Source organism: Protomyctophum parallelum, assembly GCF_964188405.1.
Source record: "Protomyctophum parallelum genome assembly, chromosome: 18".
NCBI lineage: Eukaryota > Metazoa > Chordata > Actinopteri > Myctophiformes > Myctophidae > Protomyctophum > Protomyctophum parallelum.
The window spans coordinates 14,357,390-14,374,502 of NC_139716.1; the positions used below are offsets into that span (position 1 = coordinate 14,357,390).

General features: G+C 42.4%; 1 protein-coding gene across 1 annotated transcript; it reads left to right on the plus strand.

Moving 5' to 3' along the window:
• Positions 1-9,180: 9,180 nt before the first annotated feature.
• badb (BCL2 associated agonist of cell death b) lies at positions 9,181-15,225 on the plus strand. The gene is made up of 4 exons (XM_083788789.1): positions 9,181-9,368; positions 11,094-11,264; positions 12,491-12,684; positions 13,947-15,225. Exons 2-4 carry the CDS (start codon positions 11,102-11,104, stop codon positions 14,085-14,087), a joined length of 498 nt encoding a protein of 165 aa, XP_083644915.1. The 5' UTR covers positions 9,181-9,368; positions 11,094-11,101; the 3' UTR covers positions 14,088-15,225.
• The last annotated feature ends 1,888 nt before the right edge of the window (positions 15,226-17,113 follow it).

Below are 17,113 nucleotides of genomic sequence, written 5' to 3' on the forward strand. Positions count from 1 at the left end.
GTGAGTGCGTGTATACATGCAGGTTTCTCTCTCAGAAAGAGAGAAACCTGATCTCAATATGTAATTAATAACTAGCATGTTATTGTGTGCCCTGAAAGGTGAGGTTTCATTGTGATACGGATGCATGTAGGAACTTAAAGTAAACTGTTAGTTCCATTGATCCGAGGCCAAACTCAATCCATTGAGTCATCATTCAAATAAACGTGCTATATAAAAATGCACGAGGCCCACCCATCTGAACGGCTGCCGTGGTAAGTGTTGTTCAGATGGGTGGGCCGCGGACGCTTTTGAGATTTCCAAGTGGGCCCTGATCCATGAGAGGGTTGGAAGCCACGGGTTTAACTCATTCTGAACGGGCACCCATTTTGGTGTTGGCATCATGTTATGCTTTAGCTATTGAAAAATAGCAGATCTACAAGCTCATAGCGCGCCACCGAGTGGCGCGATACGAGCTTGTAGGTCTGCTATTTTTGAAAAATCGAAGAGCGACTGACATTTCTAGAATCTGATCTCAGGTCAGAATGGGTTCATCAGACCAGCGTGTGTCCAGTGGAAACCTAGTATGAATCTGATCTCAGGTCAGAATGTGTTAAATGAATGGGGGGAAAACATCCTCTCCTTATCCGACCCGACAGCCGCCCAGAGATTGAGCTGAGGCCAGAGCTCAGGACAATGAACAAGGGGGGCACTGGGCCACACATTATGCTACATGCAATTGGCCTCCCTGGTGGTGGTGTCAGACAGGAGGATGTTGTGGGCTTACAAACACAGAATACAGGAGCTCAGAAGATGTCCTTAAAGCACTGCCTTTCAGCCCTTTTCATCTCAAGGTCAATTATCTGCTCGCCTTTTGACGACATTTAGCCTCTCAGACCCAAGCGTAGAATATTTTGTTGTTGTTCGAGTGAGGTTTTGTCCACAATTCCATGCTGTATTGATGTTGGCATACCATTAGGAGAGATAACAGGCAGACGTTGACCAAAATAACAATTCTTCTGCATTCTCCAATTGTGTAGAAATTAAGTAATGCCAGATGTTTAACAATAGTTTAACTCTTGGGAGCATGAAATGAAACCAAATGGACCCGTAAGTTTCATTTGACTAATTACATAAAATTACATAAAAAATTAAACGAATACATAAGATCCATTTGGTTTCATTAAAGATCTATAGGGGTCCATTTGGTTACCAACTCTCCATCATTTAACTGGGGACCACCTAAGGACCCCTGGTGGTCCCCGGACCACTGGTTGAAAACCACTGCCCTAAAGAAAATAACTTTCTGTAGGCTGCTGTTCTACAGCTCAAATGAGTTGAATGTGGGATTTTGAGTGATAACCTAGTGCCCTCTAGTGGCTGCATGGTGCAGTACGAGACCAAAAAGTCCACTGTCTCAACCAGAAGAAATGGACAACATTTACATTCTGCCAGGAGGGAGAGAATGAAACTCTGGCGAGGGGCGAGGGCAAGGTTGGAGGGGTTTACCCAGGCTAATTTATAGGCCCTTCAACAGGCAGCACAAAAACATTCATCCTGATATTGATCCATTTCCTTATGTCTCTTGTCTTGTTCTCCTTCTTTGTCCTTGTTTCTAAATGTTGCCAGACAAAAACTTAAAAAAAATGCCTTTATTTACTTTCTGGGTACCACTACTACTACCCCATTTCAGCACTGGTGGGGAAAAGTACTCACATGTCGTACTTAAGTAAAAGTATCAATACTGCAGTGTAGAAATAGCCTACTCCATTACAAGAAAAAGTCTAGAATTACAAATGTTGTAGCCTATACAAAAAGATTGGTAATGCCATTACTTTTGTACTTTTACTCAACATTGGTATCAAAATGTACTTAAAGTACAGAAAGTAAAAGTATTCATTATGCAGAATGTCCCATTTCAAGTTTTCAAATAAATCTTTTGAAAAGAGCTGATCGACACACTCAAGCTTGTAGACTTTCAAATGGTCGAAATGAAGTGGTTAATGTTGTAATAATAATCAAAATAGACAAAGTAACTAACTATTAACTAAAGTTTTCAAATAAATGTAGTGGAGTAAAAGTACAATATTTGGTTCTGGGATGTAGTGGAGTAATGTAGTACAGTACAAGTAAAAGTATTGGAAATTGGAAATACTCCAGTAAAGTAAACTACCTCAACATTGTACTTAAGTACAGTACTTAGGAAATGTATTTAGTTACTTTCCACCACTGCATTTCAGAAACACTGATCTATGTGCTCCCAATCCAATGTACATTTAGTAGTTAACTAAACTACGGTAATGATAATAATAATAATAATAATGAATTGCATTTTTATCACGCTTTTCTATGCACTGTCTACTCAAAGCGTTTACAATGGTCCATTCATTCATACATTGGGAGGTGAAGTGGCGAACAGTCGACGCCAGCGTCCTCACTTCCCACATTCACACACCAATGGTGGCGAGCTCACACCAACCAACTCATTGGAGGCAATGTGGGGTTCAGTGTCTTTCCCAAGGACACTTCCACATGTGGACAGGAGGAGCCGGGATTCGATCATTGGATGACCTGCTCTACCTCCTGAGCCACAGCCGCCATAAACTTTGACTTTGTGAGCCATGGTTTTCGTGACCTTTGTCTCAGGTTATAATCAAGTGTAGGCACCGAGTCCCTTCGTGCGTGGGAGGTTGGACTTGATGGACGGATGTCCACTGCCTCTGACCATGAAGTTGGAAGCATGTCAGAAAGGCAGCGCACTCTGAAGTTCGACAACACTTGTGACTTTCCTAATGTCCACAACCGTATTGCTTTTGGCAGCAAATTTAGTCATTCGATGAAGGTTTTGGTCCGGTTTTAGTCATTAGTTTTAGTCTAAACAATAAAAGAATGTTGTCATTAAACCAACTCAATTAGGCCAATTACAGGAATTGGATTCATGATATGACTGTTCCAACAGTATTATCATAAATATGACATTTTGAATATTCAAATTATGGGATGACCTTTTGTGTCTTTGAGGCATGTGGTTATATGACCGTTTCCCATTTCTTTAGTCCTTTGCATTATTATTGAACTCTGCGAGATCTTTTAACCCATTCTGACCGGGCACCCATTTTGGTGTTGGCATCATGTTATGCTTTAGCTATTTAAAAATAGCAGATCTACAAGCTCATATCGCGCCACCGAGTGGCGCGATACGAGCTTGTAGGTCTGCTATTTTCTTTTAATCGAAGAGCGACTGACATTTTTAGAATCTGATCTCAGGTCAGAATGGGTTAAGATGCACTGGTTGGGCAGTATAGAGGGCAGTGAGACAGGGCAGTGCTTCCCAACATTCAGACGGTTGGGCCAGTTTTGTAGCCCCATATCTGGTCATAGCCAGATGGCATAACAGACACAATACAACTAGCCAGTTATAGATGCACATTATCATGTGTTACTATACAACATTTCAAAAACAAATACTGCAGGTATAGAAATAGAATAGCCTACTAACAAAATGGCAAAACTTACACATAGTGACCAAGAGCCACATATACTGTAAGCCTACTGTTCCTTGTTAACTCACTGTCTTTAACGGCAGACATAATACAATATTAGGCATGTAACGATTCACTCAACTCACGATACGATTCGTATCACGATATGAGGTTCACGATACAATTTTTTTAAATTTCATATAATTTATCTTTCCCCCTGAGATTTTTTTATTTAACTACATTGCAAAAGAAGTAGCATTACTTTGGACAGTGCAGAAACATAATTGCCTTCCTTGATGAGCATCAACAACCATCATCACCTGGGCACAGTCACACACACACAGCTCCCCTCTACAGTCACACACACACAGCTACAGTGCTCTACTACTGAAAGTGACGATCATTTCTCTCCAAAAGCACTTGAATTTGATGGAATATGACTAAAGCTCACATTTCACATTACATTAGCCCCCCTAAAAAAATGATTTAAATGAATCGATTCATATCGTCGGGATTAATATCGATATATATTGATATACCGTTACATACCTATACAATATACAAGCTGTATTCACAGGAGCATCCAATTCCAAAGCCAGTCAATGAACATGTTGGGTCATCGGGCAAAAATGACAGCAATAGCTATAGTAATAGTATACACATATAGTAATAGTAATAGTATACACATAGCATACAACACAAGCAGCAGCAGCAAAAATAAATAAAGGGAAGAAGAAGGGGTGATAAAAGCTTCCTACCATGAGCCGTCTTCTACTTGACTTCAGTAGTTGTGTAAGACGAGTGATGGCCATGGTCAAACTTTGGAACCGATGGATTGAGAGCCGCTCCCTGGATGAGCCGTCCAGCGGTGTAGATCGCCAGTACTTTCCTCCCCTGCTGGCCTGCAGGGAGCCATCGGTCACCGGTCAATGGCAGTGACCGACCAGATCACGGAGAAGTGATGGATGGTGTCAATGGCAGCGACCGGACCGGATCACAGAGAAGTGATGGATGGTGCGGATGTTCTTCCTCTTTAGTGAGCGACCAGACCCATTCTCCTGGCTCATGGCTGCCTAGGGCTGTCACCATTACACATTTAAGTTGACGATTAACTGTCACACAAATGATAAAACAATTTAATTGTGTTTCTTGCATTGATACACTGGAACGTTTGGAATTTGTATTTCTGTTTAGCCTTTTAGGCTTCGTAATCACAAATTGCACGAGGCAGATATGACAAATAACTTAAATATACAAAGAAATCACTGACACATTTAATACTTTTTAATATTGTTTTCTTTCCAAAAAATAGTCAATCTAGAAGTTTAAAACACGCCACGAAGTGACGTATTGTAAGCTTGTAGATCTGCTATTTCTGCTATGTTTGAAAATGTATGGACATTTCTCAACATGGAAACGATTGACGATTATGCAAAAATAATTGCGATTCCCTCAAATAATTAGGCGATTATATAATAATTGTGACAGGCCTACCGGTGTCAATGGCAGTGACCGACCAGCCCCATCCTGCCGGCCCCCATACAGATGAATGTTGGTAACATGTTCATCCTGGCTGTTATTTGGCACTGCACGTAGCATTCTGGGTGTAGCACTTCTGTAGGCTTCTGTAGAGCAGGCTTCATGGTCCAGCATTCACAGCTGAAAATAAAAGAAGAGAACAGACTCAGGACTGAGAAGAAGCTGGTGGGGGGGGGGGGGGGGGGGGGCTGTGACGAATACCGGAGAATAATAATAATAATATCTGGGATTTATATAGCGCTTTTCTTGACACTCAAAGACGCTTTACATGTGTTGGGGCCAGGGGGGGGGGGGGGGGGGGGACAAGAAAAAGGACAACTTTATTAGAAAAAGAAGAATAAAACCAATAAAACAGCGCATAGCAGGGAACTCGGGTTTACCAACTCGAGGGAATGTTTACCAACTCGAGGGAATGTGAATACCAATGATAGTAGGCTAGTGCTACCGATGATATTGTTTACTAATGAATTACATTGTTTCTGTACTTCTGGTGTTTAAACTTTAGAGTTTACACTAGATGAAGTAGGAATGCTAAACAACTATTTTCTCTCTCAATTCAATGCAATTTAAATAAAGGTGGAGAAAAACAAAAATGCACTAAACCGCGGCGAGACAGCAAACCGGCGAGTTCTCCGGTTACCGCTGTGACACCCCAACGAAACATTGTGTATTTATTTATGAAAATAAGAACATTATAATAGTGTGTTAAAAGGATAATCTAACATTTGTCCACGTACGGACATATTGATGACCCCTGCCTCATTGTCTTGGATGGGACAATAATGGCAATTATAATTTACTGTGATAAACAATGCAAACAATAATCGTATATGGAGATTAAAATGTATTGTGTAATTGATCGTCATACACTGCAGTCTGAGTCTCTTTACTTTTTTCTGGACCTGAGACTGAGATACACTGTACCTGAGTTGAGAGTGAGACATTGCATTTTTTTTACTCTGATTCACAGATAAATATTGTGAAATAGCCGATATAAGCCTCAGCTCAGAATGAGAAAATAGATTGGCTATTTCACAAGCTTTTAATCGGCTATTTTCAAATGGCCAAAATGTATATAGTGCTGATGTGGTTAGTGTATGGTTTATAATACTAATCTAAATCTATAAAGTAACTATAGGAACTAGTTTTAGTTTTCAAATATATGTAGTGGAGTGAAAGTATAACCTCGCGTCACCAGCTGTTCAGAAACCTAAACCTAACCAACAGTAGCAGCCAAACCTAACCCTATAACACTAACTAACCCTATAACCCTAACCATAAGTAACTAACAATCAATTAATCAATCAATAAACTAGTAGGAAAGTGCGTGAAAAATGTCACATAAATTGCACGCTGTGTTCATGATTTCCAGGCTTTTTGTTCAAAACAGGCCAATCCTGCAAACTTTGGAAGCCAACAATGTTAGCCAATAGAGCCGAAGTCCTGACGTCACTCGCTCATCCCCTGGTTCACGGAAGTCATTTCTCTGGGGTCATCTTGAAATCGTCTCATATAACCCATTCTGACCTGAGATCAGATTCACACGAGGTTTCCACTGGACACACACTGGTCTGATGAACCCATTCTGACCTGAGATCAGATTCTAAAAATGTCAGTCGTTCTTCGATTTTTCAAAAAATAGCAGACCTACAAGCTCGTATCGCGCCACTCGGTGGCGCGAGATGAGCTTGTAGATCTGCTATTTTTAAATGGCTAAAGCACGACATGATGCTGACACCAAAATGGGTGCCCGGTCACTGGTCAGAATGGGATAAGCATTGTGGTCCAAAAATAACCAAGCTGTCTCTGCGATATTGTCGGGAGGTGTCTCTGTATCGTTTACGACAGTCAGTCACTCATATTTCATACAGAATCAGAATCAGAACTTCATCGTCACATCACATTACAAGTAACAGGGGTGAAATTATTGTTTGTGCAGGCTCATCATTGCAGTAAAAAAATCACACCAGTGTGAACCGAGTGGTGCAACTCCCGTCTATTGGTTCTCTGTATCGTTCCAATTTGTATCGTCCAATTTCTTCTCTGTATCTCTGGTGCCCCCTACTGGTATAAATATGTAACATACTCGTGCTCACTTATACATACATACAGGTACACACACAGGTACACGGACATTGCTGGTCTGTATCGTTCCAATTTCTTCTCTGTATCTCTGACTAATCTACATGGTATAAAAATAAATAAATAATAGTGATGTAGCTATGTGTATATTATATAAAGTAGTCTCTACTAAAAGGAGACCAATTCAGTTCAGTCTATGCAGCGTCACCAGTCCTTTAGTTATTGTTCAGCAGTCTAATTGTTGACAAGTAAAAACTGTTCAAGAGTCTGGAGGTGCTGCTCTTGATGCTCATGTAGCGTTTGCCCGGCCGTGGGCGCGGAAGTGGCTTTGCAGGCTATGGCTGGGGACAGTGGGGTGATGGATGTCCCTGATAATGTTTTCAGCCCTGTTTCTAGGGAAAATCTAAGCAGTAATATTAGTGTTTTCGCTCAGTCAATAATTCTTCAAATCCATCTGTGAAACGGATGACCCCTATGGGGATTACAATGCAAATAAAAAGGCCTACATGAACCTGTAGACTTGCGCCCTCTACCGATATTGACGTCAGACTTCTGTGCTCTATTAGGATGGAATATGAAATATCGGACTGATCCGTCTTGAGCACATGACTATAGAGATAGATAGGCCTACTGTGTAACAATGTGCAGGATTTTTGGACAGAATCTGGAGGAGTAGCCCAATATAAAATAATGTGGAACGCCCTACCAACAGTCATTAAGACATGCAAACCCCTTGACTCCTTCAAAACTGCTCTCAAAGGGCACCTACGGGCGGCTGCAATTCGAAACTGGGCCCCGTAAAATCTGAATCCCCCACCCACCCCTGTTTCCCCTCACTGTATATGTTTCTTTTCCCTTTTTACCTCCTATGATGATTTATTTTTTACTATATAGTTGTGTATATTCGTACGTCTCTAAATGTTATGATGAATTGAAAATGGTGGGCCCTATTGTAAACAAGTGAAATGCTTTATGGTGTCGTCCATTTTATTATTTTTATTCTTTATTTACCCAGGGAAGTAGCTGAGCACAGGTGCTCATTTTCAGCAACGCCCTGCACATAGAAACACACAGACAGACACACACACGCGCACACACACACATTAAAACCTGGGAGCTGACCAGTACAACCACAGTCTTATACTGTTGGCCACTAAGCAGCTCCAGGGGGAGCAGTTGGGGGTTCAGTGCCTTGCTCAAGGGCACTTCAGCGGTGTTGGGTGAGTGATGACAATCACTTCCCCACCCAGGTTTTTTCCTGCCCGTCCGGGGAATCGAACCGGCAACCTTTCGGCAACAAGGGCGCTCCTCTAACCCTTAGGCCACCGCTGCCCCCAAGTATTGAGTTGTAGCCTACTTGAAATGTATACTGTACGGCTTGGGCACTACCCTATACCATCTCTCTATATCATTTGATAATGGCATATTAAAAACATGACTTGTACACCCAATGAAAATATAACATTCACAGAATATATACCACTTTGAATTATAACAATCGGTTGAAGATTATCTGAATATCGCACAAGTAAAATCCCAACTTCTTTGCAATGGGCCATTGCTGAGCACTGGCGTCTGGCAGTGGCAGTGTTTTACGTATACTTGTGAGGACCTCTGCTTGGATTCATGGTGAGTGGGGCACCGACGATCTGCAAGCTCACATCGCGTACGCAACACTTGGAGCTTGTAGATCCACGGCTTGCCAAGCCGTGTATATCCACGGATATATTTTCTGTTAATAAATCAATCAATCAAGTGTTTTACAAAAGTCAGCCTCTTGGTGGCGCTATTAGATGTGAAAAATGCAGGGCATACTGTATGTACTTGGCCTCTAGGGAATGTGCTATGTGCATATAACGTTTCGTGCAGATCGGTGCAGTTTAAGTAAAAATGTGAAAATCTGCGGACGGAGGGGAAAACATACATAGCCTACTCTCTCCCCATGCCTTCGGCCTGGTGGAGACAATACATCAATCATACTGTTTTGGTGGCGTGAGTGCGCTACTTTCCCGCTGCGCCTCTACGCGGTGCATTACGGTGAGCCGGCGAGAAAAACAAAGCCGCAGCCCAGTCCTAGCTCGCAACAGTGACGTCAGCAGCGCCGAGGCTGTCCACGGCCACGACGCGATTGGGCGAAGGAGAGGAGCGACCCCACATTACGGTGTATTGTACCCACGGTACGGACTCCCCGAGACCCGGGTCACGTACAAAACAGCACACCAACCAGCCGCCAGCTAAAAACACACACATCCGCGACGTCGTTCGGGCTCCACACGACAAAGACCGCGGGTAAGGACAACTATTACATTACTAATAATACTATTTAATGACTCCCACGTTCGGCGGCATCCGCCCCACTCCGCGCAAGTTTCTTTTGTCCTCTCACACAGTCAACAACAACAAAACACAACAGTCAGTCAGTCAGTCAGTCAGTCAGTCACAGCGCGTGGAGTCCGACAACAACACGCTTGTTACACTGTTTTATGCACTGTCTATTACACTGTTGTAACGCATGGCTGGAACCAGTCGTTGATTGTGTTACATGATCAGGACTATTTGGTGTTTTATCAAAACGCACCATCAGAAGTGATCACTTTATCTCAACGCGTGGGGGCTCCATTATGGATATACCTTTGGACCGGCGAGTAGGAGTGACAGAGATGGCCATTTGTTGCGTTGTAGTTTTATAGCTTAACTCGTTTAGGGAATGTCTCTTGCCTTGTCAACATACCGGTATGCCAGTCTTATTAAAGCTTTCTGTGATGGCTAAAGACAATGAAACCAGGATAGCTAGTTATGCATGGTTGGAGGGGGAGAGATTTAAAGACAGCATACATTTGTATACGTAAAGTAATATGCAACATTGTTGTTGTACTGTTGTGCTAGTATGCTCAGTCATGTGTGTTTCACTCTTTTCCCCCCCATTTTCCCTCACTGTATATTGTATCTTTTCCCTTTTTTGCTTCCCATATGATGAATTCCTGTTCTGTACTTTAGCTACATAGAAATGTCTATTTGTATGTCTCTAAATGTTTGTACGTCTTTAAATGTTTTGATGAATTGAACAATGTGGACCCTGTTGTAAACAAGTGTAATGCTTAATTGGGTCGTCCACTCACAGTTGACAGTCTTTGTATTGAGTTTGTGCTTAAAATGTACTGTAAATTCTACAAACTGTTAATAAATATTTCAATCAATCAATCAGCAGGCATGGGCGCATATCTCTTATACTTCCCTATCTTGCATAAGCATAACTCTTGCATTATACAAACGTAACTCTTGTAAGCAGCCTCAGCATTATGTGCGTGTGACCCTCAGACCCAACAGGCGTATACAGGACTGCCATGTCTATACCTTTTTTGCTGTCTTGTAAACATTACAGCAATTTACAATTTTACCCAGGCATTTATTTTTGTTCGCATTCAGCAGGCATTTAGCAGTTGGATGCTCTTGATCCAGAGTGATAGGTTAGGTTACAGTAATCAATAACAACACAAGGCAATACATAAAATGCATAGAAAGTCATCTAGGATCATAAGTATAAACCAAGAACCTATCGTCAGTAGAATATCCATACATTGAATCTATGAACACTATAGGATGTCAGATCGATAATGATATATGATACATATTTGAGCCTTTTCATAGCCTGATGATCTCCCCAGTCATGGGGATATCCCTTTAGCTTATAGTCGTTAAGATGTTGGCTTTCCATGCGGGAGACCAGGGTTCGATTCCTGGCTGTTTCAATTGTGCCGTGAACCCGGATCCGGTTTCCCCATGGGAGGTGGTCAGTGTAGCAGAGTGGCTCACAGCCTGAGCCCGATGGACTCAAAAGTCTAATATCTCCCCCGAGCCATATAGGCAATTGCCTTTGGCTTAGTGGTTAAGATGTTGGCTTTCCAATGCGGGAGACCCAGGTTCGATTTTCCTTTGCGTGCGCACACACACCACCCAAGCACGCGTGCACACACTAACACACACTAACTCTTCAAGTGACTGTCCTGCCCGCAGATGTCACAATGCAGGCCGCCCAGTTCAGCATTTCAGACAGCGAATCAGAGCCCTCGGAGGAGGTAGAGGGGTCAGAAACCGACCAGTCGCCGGGCGAGCAAGTGTTCCACCACGTGGCAGTTCCACCACATAGCAGACACACCCTCGTCTTACCTGAGCCCAGAATGTCAGGTAAAGAACATTCCTTAAATGGCTGTGATGAATATAGGATTCCATAATTATACAGTGATCTTCTTCCTTGTGTGATTGACATGCTACAGTGGACCTATTTTTGGTGATTACTTAGCACCTACGAGGGTGTCGGCCTTCTGGGTGATATATCCTGGAGCCGAATTCCGGTGGCTAGCCTATATGTATAACAAAGGAGTTTGTTGACCTGAAGGAACAGACTGGTTGATCAAAGACTTGCCACTAATAATATGCAAACAAATGTCGACACCCCACGCCAATGTACAGGGCTTAAGTAGTGACCAAGAATACAATCAGTTGTTCAGTTGGGCGCAAGCCTTGTGTGGAGACGTGAGCCACTTTGCTGGCTGGCGTGAGCTTATGCTATGCTTCACTGCTGTGCTGTACTTCGTTGAAATAAACATCATGGAACTTCATCTCGTCTCATGTCTGCCGTGCACATTTCTCCTCTGTATGGTATAAAATATACTTCAGCTGCTTCCTTGTCTCTTACCGTAGAGCTTATGCTGCACATTCATTTGTCCTCCTTTCTCATCTCTACAAAATCTAATTACACAGCTGATACACGGTTACATAAGTATAAATGGAGCCGTATATGAGGGGCCGTGTCCACAAAGTGTTTCTTCGCAGCTGAAAACGCCATGCAGGGCTCTCGCCTAAAAAACACTTCCAAGCGTTGTTTGTATCTGCTTGCCTCGGCCCACTGCTGGGGTTTCCAAAAACATGGCAACCCCGTCGCATCATGACACATTGTAGATCAGCTATTTTCATAAAATCCTTGATTATGCTAGCTAAAATCCTTGATTTTGCTTTGAAATATGCAGGCTTTTATGTGATTATATGCGGTGGAATATGTGGGAAAGTTGCAAAATATGCGGGAAGTTTGAACGATTATGCGCCCTTTTTGAAAAAAAATGCATAATCTGTGACGTCACTAACCATTTGGTTGCCCTACTCGAAGGATATTTACGCTGGCCCTCCTCCCGACGAGAGCGCCGCGTTTCCTCATTCAGATCGGCTATACTTTCGCCGTTTGCGATGACGCACACATGGCGGTTCGTTATTACGTGGCGGAGCCAGCACTTGACACATTTTGTTGCCCTATGCGCAGTGCGTATTGCGCATATACGTAGCGACGGCGCTGTCCAACAGCTATTTTTGTGAATCAACCTCTCATCCTCTCTCTGTCTGTGAATCACACCCTGCAGCGGGCGGTCGGATCAGACTGAATTCAGAATCCAACGCCGCCATCGCCTCCAGAGACGATGACCTCGACAGCGAGGACGGCGTCCCATTCCGGGGCCGGTCGTTGTCGGCACCGCCTGCCCTTTGGGCAGCCCAGAAGTACGGCCGGCAGCTCCGACGGATGAGCGACGAGTTTGACAGCTTGCTTGACAAAGGGGTGAGGCCTAACCCATTCTGACCTGAGATCAGATTTCATACGAGGTTTCCACTGGACACACACTGGTCTGATGAACCCATTCTGACCTGAGATCAGATTCGATTTTCGATTTTTCAAAAATAGCAGACCTACAAGCTCGTATCGCGCCACTCGGTGGCGCGCTATGAGCTTGTAGATCTGCTATTTTTCAATAGATAAAGCATAACACGATGCCAACACCAAAATGGGTGCCCGTTCAGAATGGCCTAAGAGACAGTGGCGAGTGCCCGGTGTTGTTTCATGTTTCATGTTTCAAGGACTGAAAAATAAATGGAGAAAGAGGGAGATGGCAGAAACCGCAACCTTTTTCAACACAACTTCAACTTTATTGTCACATCACAACAATGTGTAAGAGAGCGGGTACAATTATTGTTTACCAAAATAAAATCAGTTTCAGAACTAGAAATGGAAGAGAGTAGGCCTAGAGAAAAACAAATATATACATGCATACTATAACGTGCATGGTCAAATGGAAGATAAACAGTCTCCTGGGAATGTAGAGACAGCACTTATAGTTATATGCAGATATATATATCATCATAATTATGGGATACTGTACACTGGGTCATACTGTATGCTGAAATGCTGGATGTCAGGGCAACAATGTCATGTTAGAATTTAGATGGACGCCCAGGCGGTGGCGTAACCGTCTGGGCACCCGACTGGTGATCCAGTCGCAGTGTGCCGCGGGTTCGACCCCCGAGCCCGACACGGCCTTTACTGCATGTCATCCCCCCATCTCTCTCTCGTTTCCTGTCAGCCTACTGTCTGTCCCTTCAAAAACCAATAAAAAGGCGTAAGCCGCAAAAAAATATATTAAAAAAAAAAAGAATTTAGATGGACTGGTCGGTCGCCGGGCCTTTTTGGTCGACCACGGAGCAATTTGAAAACCCAGCCAAAAACTTTGACATTTTTTAAATCTGATCTCAGGTCAAAATGGGTTAAATGTGAACACAAACAAAACCATGTCAGCGAAGCGGCTTTGGCACCAATTATCACAGATTTGACCCTGGCAGCATTAGCATACCAATGATCCCATGTGTGTTGAACCGTTTATTACCAGGCTGCTACCACACACACACACACACGCACACACACTACTTGCGCAAGTAACAATGTTATCGCATATTACATGTTTTCCTAATCTCTTGCCGATATTCTTTCCACCACTGGTGATGCCCATAAAACCTTTCTGTTGGGTTCTCTCTGTCCATCCTTTGCAGGGCATAAGGCGGGTGAAGAGTTCCGGGAACACAGGACAGATGCACCACTCTAAAAGCTGGTGGAACTACCTCTTTAGTCACCAGGAGACGGAGGGAGAGAACAGCCACAGCCACGACAGCCACAGTAGTCGCACGGAGTAGACCAGGTTCATGGACACTTTTTCTTTAGTTTTATTTGGGGGGGTTTTGCGGGGAGGGGGTTGTTTAGAGACTGAAAAGGTGAAATTCAGTACATTGCCAGGAGTGAGGAGAACAGATGGAAGAAAAGAGAGATGGGTGTCGACTGTCGAGAGAGCAAAGCAGGGTACAATCCAGTTATTCTCAAACCATTTTAATTTCAAGGATCCCGTTGATTCTGAGAGAGTACAAAATGTACACTGTACATTTGTACACTCTCCGAGTTAGGGTCATTTTGAGAACCACTGGTCCAATCGCCTCCCGTCTGTAGATTCCGCACCATATGGTCTCATATAGACAGTGATATAATCACACTGTCTGAAGTAAATGTCTTTTTCTTTTGTTGTACTTTTTGTTGACCAGTCACATTGTCAGGTGTGTCGACACATTTTGCTCACACTTGCATGCGTGTGTCTGGTTAAATTGAAGGTGATTAATAACTTTGTCACCATACTCTGCCTGTGAAAAACGGTAAAAGCTCTGGAAATAACTGCACTGAAATTGACTGAATATAGAAGGGGATAGAAAGGGAGAATTATGGGAAAGAGGAAATACTTGGCAGCAAAAAGAGGCTTTCCATTTTGATGCGTCTCTCCCGTGAACGCTATATGCAGCATAGAGGGAGAGATAAAACACTGAAATATAGCTATTTACGCCTCTTTTTGTATAATCCCCACAATGGGCTGCCGGTTCTTCTCCTCGTGTTGTTTAATAATTCAGTGGTGACCGTTTGCGTTCGGGAAACGGATGAACTGGAGCCGGGGAGTCTTATTCAGAACAACATGTCAGGACATGGCACAGGACTGGCCGTGCAATAAAAGCTCAGTCGCGTTCATGCATGTTTTCATTCTCATCACATACAAGCACATATGGTAACCCTTTCTTCTACAGTACAGTAATAACCAGGTAATTACCTAGTAATTACCTTACCCAGGTAGTTATCAGATTAATATCTGGTAATTACCAGTTAAATATGAGTCATTAACCACCTCACAACTGCACCAGTTGATTGATAATACATAAATAAATAATTACTGGGTAAATACCTGGTAGTTGTCAGTGAAATATCTAGTAAATACCAGATACCTGCTAGGTAACTACATGGCCATTGTCAAGTATTTACAGTGTAATTAACTGGTAACTACCTAGTAAATGCCTATAATTTCCTGGTAGTTGTCAGACAAATACTTGGTAATTACATAGTAATCACACGGTAATTTACCGGTAGTTACGGTAGTTACCATGTAATTACCATGTAAACCAGTAGTTGTCAGGAAAATACTTGGATATTACCTGGTAATTACTGGTTAAATGTTCTAGCATTACATTACTATGTAATTACCTGGCCAATTACCAAGTAAATACTTCTTACTAGGTAATTACCTTGTTATTACCTGGTTATTACTGTACTGTAAAGGGTTACTGCACATATATTATTATGGACAACACTGTGTATGCATGGAACAGGCCGGCTCTCCCGCCAGGCTTATGAAGTGCCCCCTCTGATAATTCAGAGGACAAATAAGAGGAAAGAAAGATAAAGTAATCAAATGAGTCCTTTATCTCTTTTTCCCATTAAGTTACAGACAAGCCAAACACCATCTTTAGGAAAGAAGAAAAAATAACTGCAGGAAGACTATCATCAATCGCTTTGTAAAAAAAAAGCAATCTTGTACACAGTACACACAGACAATCTGATACTGCTGGAATAGTCTTCTTGTTTCTACTTTGCGTACTGAACTTCAGGGTTTAGATTTCTATCAGATAATAGTGTCAAATTAAATTAGATGTATTAAAAAAAAGCACAAACCAGCATGAATATTATCTTTTTAAGGCCTTGAATCACCAACAAATCAAATAAAAAGGTGGACAGCGGGGTTTTAACCACTTAAGCCCTATATATATATATATATATACACTACGAGAAATAGTGAAAATAGCTGGTCTACAAGCTCAGAAACATCACAACATGATGCATTGTGAGCTTGTAGATCTTCCATTGCCTCTTTAAAAAAAAGAAAAGAACATGAATCCCAAAATTGAGGATTAATGTGGTTAAACTGTAAATAATTAGTTTGAGGGTGTTGAGGATCACAAGTTAACCAGAATCTTTATATTATACACGTTTTGGCCAAGCTAGCAATAGGCAGTGTACAATCTATGGGTCTTGGGGGTTGATGTTTTGTGAATATTTAAGAAAAGACTTGGTAGAGGTGGTAATCAATTAACTGCTGTAAGGAACCAAACACAACAGCCCTCGGCCTCATTTCTCCAATGCAACAGACGTCTCTCTGTGCTGGGATTTGACTGCCAGGAGTAGATGGAATGGTTTATCTATCGGGGGTAGATGGAATAGTTTATCTATCGGGGACCTCTGGGAGTATGAGTGCTTATCTCTGGGCTCAGCCTAACGGTGGCTTTACATCCAGACTGTATATTCTGAATGACAGACAGATATACTGCAGGCTCTGAAACCACACTCGAATCTGCAAGATCAATAACCGCAAGGCTTAAAGCAACAAAAATAAATCCCAAGACTGAAAATGTTTAGTTTTTTTTTGCAAATCTGCACTGATCTCATTAAATGACCCCTATGAAACCCTCAAGACTGAAATCCGTCCCTATAGGACTGAGAACTTTAAGCCCTGTAACCGTTTGTCTCGTCAAATCTTAAAACCGTAAATTAACTAAAAATGGAATCAGGTCCCAATCTCATAGCCAAAAGATCCTGTGTGCATATATGAATTTGGCTTTCCATCTGAAAATATTTTGTGCCAGGGAGACGGGACCCCCATACAAGATTTGGGGTCACATTCTTTCCAGATTTATTTGCGAAAATAGCACATCTGCAAGATGGCGAGTTTGACAACACATTGTGAGCTTGTAGATCTGCTATTCTTATATAGCCAATGTACGTATATGATTACAGTAGTTAAATAGATTTTGATGCTGGGGAAGCGTTGCTGTACATTTAGATCAGATCTGATTTT

Bases quoted from the DNA above. Each gene is read 5' to 3' on its own strand.
- badb (XM_083788789.1), top strand. From the start codon at position 11,102: ATGCAGGCCGCCCAGTTCAGCATTTCAGACAGCGAATCAGAGCCCTCG. The intron at 11,265-12,490 runs GTAAAGAACATT...CACACCCTGCAG, and splicing joins ACCTGAGCCCAGAATGTCAG to CGGGCGGTCGGATCAGACTG. The intron at 12,685-13,946 runs GTGAGGCCTAAC...CATCCTTTGCAG, and splicing joins ACAGCTTGCTTGACAAAGGG to GGCATAAGGCGGGTGAAGAG.